The sequence below is a fragment of the Rousettus aegyptiacus genome, unplaced genomic scaffold, assembly GCF_014176215.1.
Source record: "Rousettus aegyptiacus isolate mRouAeg1 unplaced genomic scaffold, mRouAeg1.p scaffold_m13_p_8, whole genome shotgun sequence".
Lineage (NCBI taxonomy): Eukaryota > Metazoa > Chordata > Mammalia > Chiroptera > Pteropodidae > Rousettus > Rousettus aegyptiacus.
This window is the reverse complement of record NW_023416311.1, coordinates 58,698,347-58,714,646: the sequence shown is the minus strand read 5'-3', so window position 1 is coordinate 58,714,646 and position 16,300 is coordinate 58,698,347. Positions and strand designations below refer to the sequence as shown.

At 33.2% G+C, this 16,300-nt stretch overlaps 1 protein-coding gene across 3 annotated transcripts in view; it reads left to right on the top strand.

Moving 5' to 3' along the window:
* ADGRV1 (adhesion G protein-coupled receptor V1) overlaps positions 1-16,300 on the top strand; it is a 473,598-nt gene that overhangs the window by 99,626 nt on the left and 357,672 nt on the right. For all 3 annotated transcript variants that reach the window (XM_036225348.1, XM_036225347.1, XM_036225349.1), the window contains 8 exons: positions 467-711; positions 1,917-2,098; positions 2,875-3,686; positions 5,862-6,071; positions 12,977-13,107; positions 14,182-14,281; positions 14,927-15,106; positions 15,753-15,916. In XM_036225348.1, coding sequence (XP_036081241.1) covers positions 467-711; positions 1,917-2,098; positions 2,875-3,686; positions 5,862-6,071; positions 12,977-13,107; positions 14,182-14,281; positions 14,927-15,106; positions 15,753-15,916 — 2,024 coding nt within the window. The remainder of the gene's footprint in view (positions 1-466; positions 712-1,916; positions 2,099-2,874; positions 3,687-5,861; positions 6,072-12,976; positions 13,108-14,181; positions 14,282-14,926; positions 15,107-15,752; positions 15,917-16,300) is intronic.

The following is a 16,300-nucleotide window of genomic DNA, read 5'->3' as shown; positions in this document are numbered from 1 at the left end:
GTATGTTTTGTGAATCTCAATTATTTAAAAAAGTAATTTAATTTACAGAAATTTACACCAAAAATATGGATTTCTGGGCTTTTTCAATAAGTAGGAAAATCTTACAACACTGAGCCCTCTTTCCTGCATAGCTTCCATTGTGGGAGCAAAATAGCAACCTTAGGACCAGGCTTGTACTGTGCAGTTAGCCAAAGAGCTCTCTAGACCCACTTCACTCACAACTAGTTTATGCCTGACCCCCGTGGGCATCTGAGTTGGTGATTTCTGCTTCTGTCATAATGAAAAATAATTTGGAAATGTTGGCAGACCTGACCAATTTGTATCACAGCATGTTACTCTGATTTTATGGGGTTTAAATACTTATATTGCTTAAGGGGATAAAAGCAGCTGTAGGATGTCAGTTGGTTAGCTTTGTATTGACTCAGTTTCATTTTGTATTTTAAATGAACTCTACTCTGTCCTTTAGGTTTTCAGATTACTAAACTTATTGTAGAGGAACCTGAGTTTAACTCAGTGAAGGTAAACCTGCCAGTAATTCGAAATTCTGGGACACTCGGCAATGTTACTGTTCAGTGGGTTGCCACCATTAATGGACAGCTTGCTACTGGCGACCTGCGAGTTGTCTCAGGTAATGTGACCTTTGCCCCTGGGGAAACCATTCAAACCTTGTTGTTAGAGGTCCTGGCTGACGACGTTCCGGAGATTGAAGAGGTGAGAGGAATGGCTAGTATAGAATGACACTGTAAATCATACCTTGTTTTATAGCGGCTAGAACAAATGGCTATTATCGTGATATTTATAGAGGATGTCAAATTATTTTTGCAAGAATGTTCAAAATATGGACGTGTGAAAGTGATCCTTTCATAAAAACATGACTTTTTAGAAGTAGGTCTTATACACCTATGAGTTTACTAGTGGAAGATTTTTTTGTACGATTACATTGTATTTTTCAACATTTTGATTAAATGATTAAATTCATATACATCCGTCATAATTTTTCTGAATTTTTTCGTATCAACTCGTAATTTGTTTTCAATCTCCCTTTTGGCTTAAAGATGGGCCAATCTTAATTTAGATTTTGATTTTTCACTAATTTATTCATTTATTCTTTAACAGTTTTTAAGATTTAGTGTGTGACAAATACCATGCTAGATATATCAGCCTGATACTAATTTTTCATGATGAAGAAGTAAGGTGGAAAATAAAAATAGAGTCTCAGTGGGAGTGTTGATTCATCACTAACACATATTGCCTAAAGATAATTTTATTTTATGACATTCAAGTATTATTAAAACCTGCATCTCATAAAATTATATTTAATAGCATTTATTTTGTAATGGTATCAAATTTTCATAGAAGGGAAGTGTATAAAATTTCATTTGAATGCTAATTATGTCATTATTCATTCCTAAAATGTTAGATATTTGTTAATACCTATAACATTTCTCTTTCCTTCTCCCTAAATTTAGGTGACACTATAATATGATGTTTTTTAAGTTTGTCAGAGAATTTCCATTTAAGAGAATGTGGGAAATAAAGCATAATAGATTAACTATTCATAAAACATATATGCAGTATATTCTTTATAAAAAGGTATAGGACATTATTGAGTATATTATTGAAAACATAAACAAGGATCTTAAAATTGATTCACAGGATTATATAACTGAATATTAAGGAACCTAAACAGCCTGTGTTTCTTATGTATAATCATGCACTAATATTAAAAGTTAATTATAGATTATTTTGTTACATGTTGTTTGTTAATGTAATGGGAGGAGTTTCTTTGAATCTGTTTATATTACATGCCATTTTATTCTTGTATTTACATGGATATATTTGATTTTTTTCCCCTGCATCATTCTTCTAATTTCAGAACTGGGATTCTGTTAAAGAAATTTTCACTGTATTTTTAGGTTATCCAAGTGCAACTGACTGATGCCTCTGGTGGAGGTACTATTGGGTTAGATCGAGTGGCAAATATTATTATTCCCGCCAATGATAATCCTTATGGTACAGTAGCCTTTGTTCAGTCGGTTTATCGTGTTCAAGAGCCTCTGGAGAGAAGTTCCTGTGCTAACATAACTGTCAGGAGAAGGTATATGAGATGGCTACTTGCGTCTGTGGGGTTGATGGGAATTGTGGGGTTGTGTGAAAGGATCTCTTGCACAATTAAATAATTTAGGTTTGGTGGTTTTTATATAATGTAAATTATTATAATTTGTTAAATGGATTATGCCTGTTAATATAAAGAGTTCATTATATTTATCCTACCTATTATTAGTGAAATGGATTATATATCATTGAGCTTTCTAACTACAAAAATTTGTTTCTTTCATCTGTGACTGAGTTAGAACTTATATACAACTAACTTCTAAATTAAAGAACATTCAGATGCTGAAGTGGCTAATTTTCAGGTTCTATTTCTCTGCATTTCTTCTGTGAGGCAGAATAGAGTTCACTGAGCTCCTTCAGAAATAGAAAATAAGGGGTCTTGGGACCTCGTGTCAAGTAATTATATTTCCTTAAGGTATACTTGTGCTATTATCATCATTACGTTGTTTCAGTGAAATCTAGTAATGGAAGTTAATTTTCTAATTTCGTTTGATAATTTTAAAATGAATATGATTTGCATATCTTATAAGATGTTTGGTTAAAAAAAAGTATTGTTAGATTGAAAACTAGCAATATTTCCTTCACGATAAAACAATATTGAAAGACAAATGTAATTAAGAAACATGATTGTGTTTGTACAAGTATGTTATACAATTAAAAAAAGGTGAAATGTGCAATTAGTATTTATCTTCTCTATATGTAGTCCACAGATTGCTTTGAGTGCTTAACCTGTCTTTTAATTGTCACTCCACATTTTAGCGGAGGGCACTTTGGTCAGCTGTTGTTGTTCTACAGTACTTCTGATATTGATGTAGTGGCTCTTGCAGTTGAGGAAGGTCAAGACTTACTGTCCTACTATGAATCGCCAATTCAAGGGGTGCCTGACCCACTTTGGAGAACTTGGGTGAATGTCTCTGCAATGGGGGAAGCCCAGTATACTTGTGCCACTTCGTGCCTCAAAGAACATGCGTGCTCAGCATTTTCATTTTTCAGTGCTTCTGAGGGCCCGCAGTGTTTTTGGATGACATCGTGGATCAGTCCAGCTGTTAACCACTCAGACTTCTGGACCTACAGGAAAAACATGACCAGGGTGACATCTCTTTTTAGTGGTCAGGCTATGGCTGGTAGTGACTATGAGCCTGTGACAAGGCAATGGGCCATAATGCTGGAAGGTGATGAATTTGCAAATCTCACAGTTTCTATTCTTCCTGATGATTTCCCAGAAATGGATGAGAGTTTTCTAATTTCTCTCCTTGAAGTTCACCTTATGAACATCACAGCCAGTTTTGAAAACCAGCCAACCATAGGACAGCCAAATACGTCTACTGTTGTCATAGCATTAAATGGTGATGCCTTTGGAGTATTTGTGATCTACAGTATTAGTCCCAATACCTCGGAAGATGGCTTTTATGTTGAAGTTCAGGAGCAACCCCAGACCCTAGTGGAATTGATGATCCACAGGACCGGGGGCAGCTTAGGTCAGGTGACAGTCGAATGGCGTGTTGTTGGTGGAACCGCTACTGAAGGTTTAGATTTCATAGGTGCTGGAGACATTCTGACTTTTGCTGAAGGTGAGTGATGGTTCTGAATTTTAGTTTGTCCTGGTAAAGTCATCATATTCAAATTTTATGATAATGTTCATGAAAGTTCTTATTTACTGTGTACATTTTTGCTAATACATAAAAGTACAGTATGGTTTTGTAAAAATAGAAGTTGGCTTGTTAATAGGTGACATGACATATATAGGCTGACATGGCCCTACATATGTATCCTTTTAGTTTATTAAACAAATTCTTTAGTGGATATGTGAATTTTATCCCTTTATATGTGATAGCAGTACCTTTAAGTAAAGAGAGGCAAATCTAAGGAAAGCTCTAATTTTGTAGGGGAAATTGCAAGAATGAGTCATGTATCAACAATGAAACATGTGGCTAAGAAGTGTTGGTTGCTCGAAAAATGTGTATTAACTGGGGAGTATGCATCAGACAGATCAGGAGAAATCTTCAATGAAAATAATTTATAAGTGTAAATACTATGAACTTTGGTATTTCATATTAAATTATGTCAAGTGATAGATCAGCTTGATACTGTTCTTCGATGGGATCACTATTGTAAATTTTCATGAACAATAATATATAACTTGGCCAACAAATTAAAATTAGGGTCAGAGTCACTGATTCTTTTTCAAGGCTGGTCGATAATTTAATATTTAAAAATTTGGAAAGTACATAGGTTTAAAATAGTCTTTGCATGGGATAAAGAGTATTTTTACTTAGATCATTATTTAAATCCTGATTTGGGCATTTATAGATTCCATATAGCATTGTAACATAGTGTTTTTCTGTTTGAGAAAGTAATGTGTACTCATAAAAACATTACTATATACTGAAAAATGAAGGAAATAAATGTTATTCATAATTTTATCAGAGCAATTCATTGTATCCTTTATTATTTAACTTTTTGCGTATACTTTTTTTGGAAACTTGGAGTCATGATGCATGAGTAGTATACTTTTTGAAATATCTAAAAAGCTATAATTTTTAAAGTAGTATAAACATTTCTATAGTAGTTATTTCCTAGTAAATTATTTTGGGAATAACGGGATATGATATGTTTGGAGCGCACAGGTTAGTAATTGGTAACTTTTCTCCCTATTTCAAAAGAAATAATGAAAATTTAATGAGGAGGGAGTGGAGATGAAAATTTGAAGTTAGATTTTCCAGTAGCATTAGTAACAGCAAAGAAAGTTATAAAGTAATAGCATTATACAAATTAGTATTCCCTTGAATGGTAACTTTAGCATCACATAAAAAGGACTGTATTTTATAGCTGACTTAGATACTTAGATAATCTGTAGTCTTTGAGGCAGTCTTGATGCTCTGAATTCATGAAATATACCAGGGTCATGAGAGCAAGAACATGCATCCATATCCCCTTTCTCTTGCTTTTTCTTACCCTTTCATCCTCTTTCCAGAAAGTGGGTAAGAATTAGGTGAGAGACACCATAGGCTAAAGAGCAGAAATAATGTGGGGTTTATGGATGTTCTGTGTTGGGTTTAGAGATGTTCTTTGAGGGGGTCCTAGACCAAATTGGAAAGTAAACTGCTTGACCCTTGTTGCTGTTACCCGTTCATTAAATTCCTTTTCTGCTTCCTTGTCTTTGCTTCATTGCCCCACATCCCGGAAACTGGTATTTGATGCTGTCATCTTATCTAATTACCCAAAGACTCATCTCATTCAGGCTGGTTCTTTCACTCAGAATTTGCTATCTCTTTTCTGTTTCCCATTTTGACCACTTTCCCTAAGTCTTACTCTCAAGGAGGTATTGGCTTGAGTACCTGGTAATAATTATTCATAGTAATGTCAAAAAGAGAATGAGATTCCACTCTCCTAGAGGGAACTACGTCTAGACAGAAGATGCTTTGGAAACTCCTAGCCAGGTCCAGGCTAAAGACCAGGGATAAAATCATGATTCTTTTAAATAATTATTCTCATTAATTTTTCATAATTCAAAGTGTCCTCCACAATCTGTACTAATAAAATTTTACAGTGTCTTATATATGGAAGGATCTACAGATGAACATACATTTGTTTATAGTGGCACTGATATTGCTCATGATATTGAACTATTATAATTCACTTACATATTTTTACTTCTTACAGTTGAGGTAATTTTGGGCCTTTGAATTTTTTATGAATGTTGATGATTTTGTTACTTTGATTTTTATTCCGTTAATTTTTTATAGGTGAAACGAAAAAGATAGCCATTTTAACCATTTTGGATGATTCTGAACCTGAAGATAATGAAAGCATCATAGTTAGTTTGGTGTACACTGAAGGTGGAAGTAGAATTTTGCCCAGCTCCGACACCGTTAGAGTGAACATTTTGGCTAATGACAATGTGGCGGGAATTGTTAGCTTTCAGACAGCTTCCAGATCTGTCATAGGTCACGAAGGTGGGTTCCTTTTTTGGATGAGCATATTTATTCTCTTTTCCATACATGTCATTTTTTGTTTAGTCTTTTAAAGTTTCTGATGTTTTTTATCCTTTCATTACTTTGTAGGGCTGTGTAAGCTAAAGTGCATGAACTTCTTTGGGTGAGGGCTGTATAGTGAAATGTTGAACTACATTTAGGAGCCTTGTGGATTGATACTGTGTTTAGCCTGCTGGTGTGATTTAAAGGAAGTTACTCAAACCTAGGATGCTCAGCTTTCTCATCTGTTAAATAACAGGAAATATTACTTCGTAGGTTTCTTTGTGAAGATTAAGTGAAATAATAAATGTAAAATGGTTAGCATAGTTCCTGGCAAGTATATATGTGCTTAGTGGTAGCTGTCGATACTAAACAGTGAAACATTGACTCCCTGTTCAAAACAAATAGTAATGAGTATTTTAGCTTGGATTTTGTATTATGTTTATATATTTTATAAACAAAGTGCCAAATAAAAAATTAGAAAATGCCCTTTTTTCTTTAAAAAACAATAATTTTATCAAATCCTTAATATTTTACATTATATGTAGGGTTTTACATACATAGGCTTTTTTTCATTTAAAACATTATAGCAGTGTTTTTTGTCTTTGAATAAGCCTGTTTAAGATAAAACTGGTATTTATTGCCTGTTTTCACTGTAGTTCATATATAGAATTTTAAAAAACCCTGTACCTCAAAAAGATAAGAAATGGAAAGGCTACCATTCCTGCATTTGGATGTCTGTTTTACAGATGAGAAAACTGAGACAGATTAAGTAACTTGACAACAAGACCACACAGCTAGTTAGTGCTATGCTGGAAATTAATGACCTTTAATGTGTATTACCTTTTACTTCCTTTGAACTTGCAGATGTAACTTATCAATGCAAATGTCTGAGCCATTTCCCATCATTCTTTCCTTTTATTAATGGTTTAGAATCTTATATTGTCAAAGCAACAGTGAGAAAAAGTGACTAAAATTTTTCATAAGTTCAATCAAAGGCATCATCAACTCTCAAAAAATTATATGTAACATAATAAAAGTAAAAACAAACTTTAGAAGTTAATCTTGATGATAATGATAACAAGATCATTGACTGTTTTCTGTCTACCAGACATTTTCCGTCCACTATTTCACTTAATTTTAACAACCGTCCTATGAAGTAGGTAGAATGGTATACACCAGCTTTTCACATAAAGAAACTGAACTTTAGAAAGACTAAGTGGCACACTGTTATTCACAGTAGAGCTTAAACCCAGTGCTGTCTGAATCGAGAGGCCATGCTATAGGGCAGGTGGTGAGAATAGACTTTGTTTTGCATGAATGTGTATCTGCTTCAGAACTTGACAATGCAGGAACTTTGGGTAAAATATTTCAAGCCGTTTGAGTTGGAAGAATAAATGAATTTGAGTAACACTGTCTGTGTGAGATAAGGAAATTGGCGATAGAATCTGACTTGATTTCTATCTAGGTTAGAAGTGGAAATTGGATTTTTGGAAGTAATAGTAGAAATCAGAAAATTTAATAAGATATTTGTGGATAGAGACAGAAATGCAAGTTGTCAAGGGTGGAGCCGTGTAGACCACCAGGCCTGGGAGGGGTAAAAGGACCTAAGAGGCTGGAAGAGACCAAGATAAGAGTGTGTTTTCATTAGTCTTCAGAAGAAGAGGTAATCAGTATGTCTCATACCGACATGGGCAACAAGAGATTAGATTCCAAAGTGGGTTTGAGGAAATAGTAGTAACTGGAGGAATTTTAAATGAGAATTTGAGATGAGAAGCAGATGCATAAGGAGGATGAAAAGACATAGAGGCCTTTAGGCAGTGCTCCTCAGAGCATGGTCCTCAAGCCGATGTCAGCCAGAGAGTGTTTCTACTGGTTTGTGACTATACGTTCAGAAATTGAAATAACCTCTTCTAGAAACTTTTATAACAATTTTATTTTCCTGTGATATCCAAAAATGATATCAGTGAGCTTGTATTTTGTATATGTGTTTTTTCATTTAACTTATCTAGTCATTCATTGTATTTTACAAGAATGTTAGTCTATGATAGAGTGGGCAAACAGAACAAGAAACAAACAAAAACCTCTTGTTCTTCACCACATTAAGTTTGAGAAGCACTGCCCTAGGAAATCCGTAGTCTGTTTATTGACTCTCAAAGCAAGGAGAAGAGAAAAATGGAGAAAATGTATAAAAGAGGAGTATTTTGGATTTGTTTTTGTTTGTTGGAGAAATATCGGAAAGAAAATAATCTAGAAGACAATAAAAGTGTTAGTGGTACAGAGGGTATAAATAAGATCGGGGACCAGGAAGGATTATATTTGAGGAAAGACTTAGAACTAGACTAGATATGTGATTTTCAACAATAGATAGCTTTAAAAAAAAAAAAAAAAAAAGTATCACCTCAAAGGGATTTTACCTGTAAAACAGCTAGCGTTGTGAAAGTGCATCCAGTGAGAGTCTGGGTGGTGGTGGTGGTAGTGGATTGGAGGGCACTGAAGAAACCTGAGTTTTCCTGCTGGACATCAGTTCTCCTCTTGGGCATCACATCATCTTGCAGGCACTGGCACCTATGCCGTCTTTCACCTGGGCGAACTTAACCTGAAAATCAGATTGTGTGTTTTTTTTTTTTTGTTGTTGTTTCCAACAGCTATAAATATCTGCAAGAGATGCAAAGAGGAAAAGGGGATTAGTGACTAAAACAAATGGTCCGAATATGTGTTTGGTTAAAAATCTGCTATAACAATCTGTGAGTGTGAATATGATGCAGGAAATAAAACACCTGAATTGCTTTTATTGCTTACATGAGTGCTCCCTAGATTTTATTTTTTTACATTTTCTAAATAAAATTGAGATGAATTTCTACTTTTTAGTTATTTTCCTTTTCCTTTATTACTAAATCTTTCCTAGAATCTAAGTTAATTTATCCAGAACATTATATTTAACCTCAAGAATTCAGTATTTTGTGTGTTTTCTTTATATTACCATGAAATTGCATAGAGAAATGTTTGAAATCCATAAAATTTACCAAAGTGAATTAATAAAAACTTTATGTGATTCTTCAAAGATAAGTGCTAAAGAAATGAAATTTAAAAAAAAATCATGCCATGTAAGTTTTTAACACTGCTAACAATGGTTTGGGCCTAGCATTGAAGTTTCATTAATATGTTTAGATTTAAAATATGGACGATGCTGAACTTCTGACTGTAGAATGTGATTCATAGGGAGGAATTGCCTTAGTGTTTAAAAATCTTTTAAATTCTGTAGAATCCTATCTCTACATTTTTATCCAAAAGCAACTAAACAGGTGCCCAGTGGTAAATATTACTTTCTTTCAATTGTAATGGGCAGTATTTAGAAATATGGGACAATAGATTTTTACCGTGGTTGCAAATTGTGTATAAATGTGCTCTTTATAAATCTTTGTAAGATATTTTGCTCAGTTACCCAACTCAGCAGCATCATAATCATCATGTCATGTTCGATTAATTTAAACTTTTTTCCTTTTCTTAGAGACAACATGAATCTGTTTTAGGCAAAAATTTGAACAAGAAATGTAATTCTTAAAAATAATCTATATAGAACAGCTATATAGTTATCTCTCAGTATCTGTGGGGATTGGTTCCAGGACCCCCCAAATACCCAAATCTGTGAATAATGCCCAAGTCCCTTATATAAAATGGCATAGTACTTGCATATAGCCTACCATGTCTTTCCTTATACTTTAATTCATCTTTAGATTACTTATAATTCCTAGTACAACATGAATAGTTGTTGTACTGTATTATTTAGGAAATAATGACAAAAAAAAGAGTCAGTACATGTTAGTACAGATGTAACCATTGGAGGCCTAACTACATAGTACACATCAACAACAACATAACATTTTTATTTTTTGAATGTTTTTGATCTGCAGTTGGTCAAATATGCAGATGTAGAACCTGTGGATAAGGAGGGCTGACTCCATTATAAATGAAACTTTTTTTAACTTCATATTCATAGTTTGTATCTCACATTATTCATATACCTATAGTTTTAAATACCTTTCTATTGATTGTAAAGGCCGATCACTTTAGATGGTACATGTATACAGGATATATGTATCTATTAAAATATATTTGCTGTATTTTAGGTTTCTATTACTTTTACACACATTGTAGTTGATATTTGCCTTTGTAAAAAGAATCCGTTTTGGTAATAAGTATGCAACATATTCAGGGTTATTAATGTGCTTTTTATATTCATAGTTTTAATCTGTATTAGGCTAGACTAGACCTATATATGATAGATCTTCTGTTTAGAGTTAAAATGTATCACCAAATTTTGGTAGATTTCGTATCAGTCTGCTCTTCTATATATATATATATATATATATATATATATATATATATATATATATATATATATACACATACACAGTCAGATTCTCTAAGGTGAGGGTCCTCCTTAGGCCTTCACCCCAGGCAAAAACTAGAAGGCAGTTTAGCATGTAGTAAAATGTTATCTAAAAAATTTACCTTCCCTCTCTCTGATTCACCTTTTATCCTTTTCCTTATTTTTTGGAAGACTAAGCACTATCTCCTAGTTTTTCCTTTTCAGAAGACTATTCTTTGACTCCTCATTTAGGTAGAAGGTAACTTTCTGGTAATTTTCCCAGGAGGCATTTTAAAAGGACCTGGTTCCTAGGAGTCTGCCTTAAAGAGGCAGAGTCAATACTTTCATTTTGATTATTTAATAGAAAACATTTTACACTATTCATGAGTTGACACAATTTGCAATAGGCTTATAAGTTTGTGGTTAAGTAATATTTTATTAATATTTTATTTGTGTATGTATCATGTTCAAATTGTGTTTCTTGCAAGTTACTTGTATGGTAACTTGTGGAATTTTCAAAGGTGATATTTTATAAGTTTGTAGGATTTTACTTTTTTTTTCTCCTAGCATTTCATTATTTTTACTTTGTAATAGTATATGTATTCTCAAATCTCAGTATATAATCTTGCAACCATAATTTTTAAATTATGATTACAGTGTCCCTTTCAACATGGGTCTTTCTTTGTCGACCTACATTTTGTTTTCTTGCAACTTGTATCATATTGTATTTTTAACACTGATCAAGCTTCCATCATTTTCTTTTTGAAGTAGTACTAGATTTTATTACTAGGTTTTGTAATTTAAAAATGTTAAAAAACCATGACTATAAACCATTCTATTTGTGTCACCAGTCCACACTGTAGGTGAAACAGTTTAATAACTCTGGGGCTCTCTCTGTGTCTTTCAATAATTAACACATTTTTGTTCAGTACAAACTTACTCTATGAGAAATTCTGCATAGTATACGAATAGAGACTCCCAGGTTTAACAGTAGTGCCTATATTTTGTTCATATGAATTATACAAGTACAAAAATTTTAAATCGCATGCTGGCAATTATAGCCGATCAGTTACATCCTAAACTTTGGAGAGGCTGATTCTGATCTAGCAGTCCTATATGTTTTACAAAAAATCCAAAATGCAGTCTACTAATATAATGGTGACTAAAACATTTTTGTATTGAAACACTTAAAAAATGTATTCATTGAACATTGAAGTGTTTGAGGACATCTTATATAGAACCGTTTCTGATACTTTTGCCTTATATTCTCTACTGTGTCCAAATAATTCATTATTCTAAAGTTATGTGTGCTTAGCATTAAAATTTAATTTGTTTTTTTTTAAGTAATTGAAATGAAAATAACCTCTAAATTAATTAGTCCATGATATTTTAAGAAATCTTTCTATTAGTAACATTTGATAGTTTTATTATAATGAAAAATTTAAAAATTGTGGTAGTTTTAAAAATATTTGAAAAGGATATTTATATTTATTGTTTTATTTCTACTCTGCTCATTTAAAAAATGTCTGATGTGTTTACTTATTTTGATAACTAAGTAAAAGTGATATGAATGAATATGCATGGATATTAACTATATTTCTGTTATACAATTTGAATAAGGATGTGTTCTTTTAAAGCTTTTTAAACATCATTCCATTTTTCTTTTCATAATAATTATTTTTTAGTGACATAGTTCATTAGTATACCTTAACTTGTTTTCATTATCTTACAAGACTTTTGAATTGAGTATATTTGCAGCAAGCTACTTGGCCATCAGCAGTATTTCCTAGGAACTAACATTTCACTTTCAGCATTTTAAAAGAAATTACTATCATGATTTTCTTCAGTCTTACAAAGTATTACATGAGGATAAAATACAGGAATGGAAGTATCTAAAATAACCTCAATTATCCAGGAAGGATAACTGTAACTTTGATGAAGTTACAGAGGTTGATGTACAGATTTGACACCTTTCCTTTGTATTTCTTTTTATAAAACAAAATCATTGATGGTATATGTAAGTTACAATTTAAAGAAATGTGATTTTCAGGTATTTGCAAGCATTTTTATGCATGCATGTGTAAAATCACATTACATATCAGTGTAAGGCATTTGTGTCCTTTTGAAAAGTGAGGGAAGAATTTACTTGTGGTATTCCCACTTTTGACCATGAGAACTTTATTATTATTTTTTAATTTACAGAACATTTATGTTCTAGTGCATGTTTTGGAGTGTATATAAAATTTGGTGCTTCCCATTTTAGCATGTGCTTTTGTAACTTTTACATATTGAACTTCTTGAAGTTCTGCTATAAGAGGCATTTGGAAGCCAGATTCCTGTGTTAATAAACAATAAGCATGTATAAAGCTTCTAGAAAATTCAGAACAGAAGTGTTTTGTAATGTTTTGGAAAAGGGGCTATAATAGTTGCATGTTTGGGATTTGGTTTTTGTTGAGTTCAAATGTTAAATTCATTTTCCATTAAACTTTTATCAATCTGTACATTTGACTTCCAGGAGAAATTTTGCAGTTTCATGTGGTAAGGACATCCCCTGGTCGAGGAAATGTTACTGTTAACTGGAAAATTATTGGGCAAAATCTAGAGCTCAATTTTGCAAACTTTACGGGACAACTCTTCTTTCCTGAGGTAATACCACCAAGAGCTTTACCAAAAATATCTAGAGTAAATAATGTAATTTGAGAAAAAAATGAGAAAACTCTGACTAGGTAGTATATAGGATTAGTGGAGATTGACAGAAGAGCTACTTTCTTTGAAACTTAATGCAAGAACATTGCTCAAAGAATTTCTAAGACTTAACGAATTGGTGTTTTTTTTTTTTTTTCTATATGTATTCAGTAGATCTCCTTTATTGAAACAGAAAACATTAACTTTGTATTTGAGCCAAGGTCTCTTGCTACTCCCCTGGCCTGCCACTCCTGGCCTATTGATGCCAGCTATGTCATTCCGAAGTTCTCGGATAGTGTTTGTCCCTCTTGTTTTACTCCTCACTGTCTTGGAACTTTAAATGACTGACAACAGCAAATATAGCTCAAAAAACAAATGTATTTTTGCATCCTGGACAAACTATTACATGAGGATAGTGCTAAAAATATACATTTTTGAGGTTTCTTTTAGAGCCTCTTCCTGATAGTTTGAAAGAAGACGATTGGTGGGAAATACCTGTATAAAAGTACTTAGTTGACGCCGCCTTTTTGTAACTCTGTCCTCTTCCTCTCTTCTCCACACTCACTTTGTATGAATTCTCGTTTGGTGACAGGTTTAAATCTTTTTATTTCCACTGCCTCCTTATTAAGCCAAGACCCTATAACCTTTGGTTTTGAGTATTGTGTTAGACTTGTAATAACTGGTCTCCCTGCAGCCCTGGTCTGCTTTTCTATGCTCTAGTTTTTCCTATTTACTACTGCTATACACTCTCTCCAACTAATTGCTTTGTCTGAAATTGTCAGTAGTGCTACATTGCTCATCGAATAAATTACATTCATTAGCTCAGCATTCAAGATCCTCCACCAGTAGTTCCTATCTGCTTTAAGCTTGATTTCCCATGAGTGAATGATTTTAATGTAATTTTTTTTCAAGCCACAGAACACCTTGTTTAAATAAAAATATGATTGGATGCACAAATTTTAAGACCAATCCAAGAAGGAGATATTTTGTTATTCAGGGACAATAGAGGGATGAATTTCTTTCTCTTTGACATAGGGGTCATTGAATAAAACCATATTTGTGTACTTGTTGGATGACAACATTCCTGAGGAGAAAGAAGTATACCAAGTCATTCTTTATAATGTCAGGACACAAGGTAATTTATAATTCAATTTTAAATTTTTTGCTGGTATATTATTCTTTTCAGAAAAATAATAATTGCTATCTCTATATGTAGCAGTTAGATACACACCAATTTAAAACATTACTTTAAATATCATCTGTTCCATAAAAATGCTAGATCCAAAAAACATCAGCTCAAGATGGGACTACTTATGTTTATGGACTCAGGAAATCTCTAAAATCTCTAAAAACGTAGCTGAACATTTCCTTATGGAATAAAATACATGTTCAAAGGAAGAATTTTTCTGTAACTAATTTTATAGTAGTGGACCAGTTCTAATTTAGACTAATTATTTGATTATTTCAAGTTTAATCATTTTGAGCAAATTATCTGGGTATTTTCTTTGGTTTCTACTTAATTTCTGTAATTCTGGCAAATAGTTATAGCAAATAATGACAATCATATGTCAAGTGAAAAACAACTCATGATTTGCTGTCTATGAAAAGAAAACTAAAACGTAAGTTCTCTTTGTCAACCTGAAGATATGTTAGAAATGTGAACAAAATAGAACACCTTCTGGCTCCTTTAATATGTTTCAGAGAGTGGGGTTATAGTATACATATTTAGAAGTTAATGCCAAATCATTATTAAATTTCTTGTGTTCCCTGACATTTTTAGGAGTTCCACAAGCAGGAATCGCTCTGCTTGATGCTCAAGGATATGCCGCTGTCCTGACTGTAGAAGCCAGTGATGAGCCACATGGAGTTTTAAACTTTGCTCCTTCATCAAGATTTGTTTTGCTACAAGAGGCTAACATAACAATTCAGCTTTTTGTCAACAGAGAATTCGGATCTCTAGGTTTGTGTTGCCCTAGCACGAATTGGGTTTCTAGGCGGGTGCTTTTTTAATATCGTACTTGTGTGGATGAAAGCTATTGCTGAAATAGCTCAGGGACAGGAAAAACTTTAATATGTATTAATTCAAGACAGGACTTTGTAACTTTTTTACTTTTTGAAAGATTAAGGGGATTTTTCTATTGTCATAAAAATGCTAACAAGTGATAAAATCTCAGCATTGTATAATATTAGGCTGGTCATGGGTTCGCCTATCTAAAATGGGCTTGGGATGGCTCTATATGTCTCTCATTCTTCTGGGATCAGTAGAGGTACAAAAAAAAAAAAAAAAAAAAAAAACCAAAACCATGCCAAGACCCCTGATGTCTAGGCTCAGAACTGGCACATCATCACTTTTACCTTGAGCTATCAGCCAAAACAAGTCACACAGCCAGACTCGAAGTTTAGAAGCAGGACAGTATGCCTGCCCTCAATGAGGCATCGCTGAGCCATTACACTGCAAAGATCAAGGATGTGGGAACAGGCACGGAATTAGGGCTAGTAATATAAGCTTACAGCATGAGCTTTTAGAGAAGTCAGAGAGTTACTAATGAGATATTATTTTAAAAGTTTAAATAATTATAAAGTCTTTCCCCATCCAATTCAATTAGGAGCTATTAATGTCACATACACCACAATTCCTGGAATGTTAAGTCTAAGGAACCAAACAGAAGGAAACCTAGCTGAGCCAGATGTTGACTTTGTTCCGGTAGTTGGCTTTCTGATTTTAGAAGAAGGGGAAACAGCAGCAGCCATCAACATAACCATACTTGAGGTAAAACTCTTATTTTGCTATTACTGTTTTAAAGCTGAATAACCACGTAGAAAGTAGAAATCGATGAAATATTCTGGTACCTTTAAATAAGCTTATTTTTGTGATTTTTTTTTTTTTTAAGTACACAAGAGTTTCTGTTCTCATCTAGATAGGCTGGTGGTCTGCTGTTGTGTATTATAGAAACATCTTGTTATAGAGAGAATTTCTTTAGAGCAGGCCCCTTTAAGATGGCATTGCCCCAAAAGATTCTAAAGGAACATTTTTGGATACTCCAAAAGATTCATTGTACCAGCAAATCCATGTGAGTCAGCATCTCAGTTGTTAGGACTGGTTTAAGTGGAGATACTTATGGACTCATTAGAGGCTGATGGCATAAATTGTTGT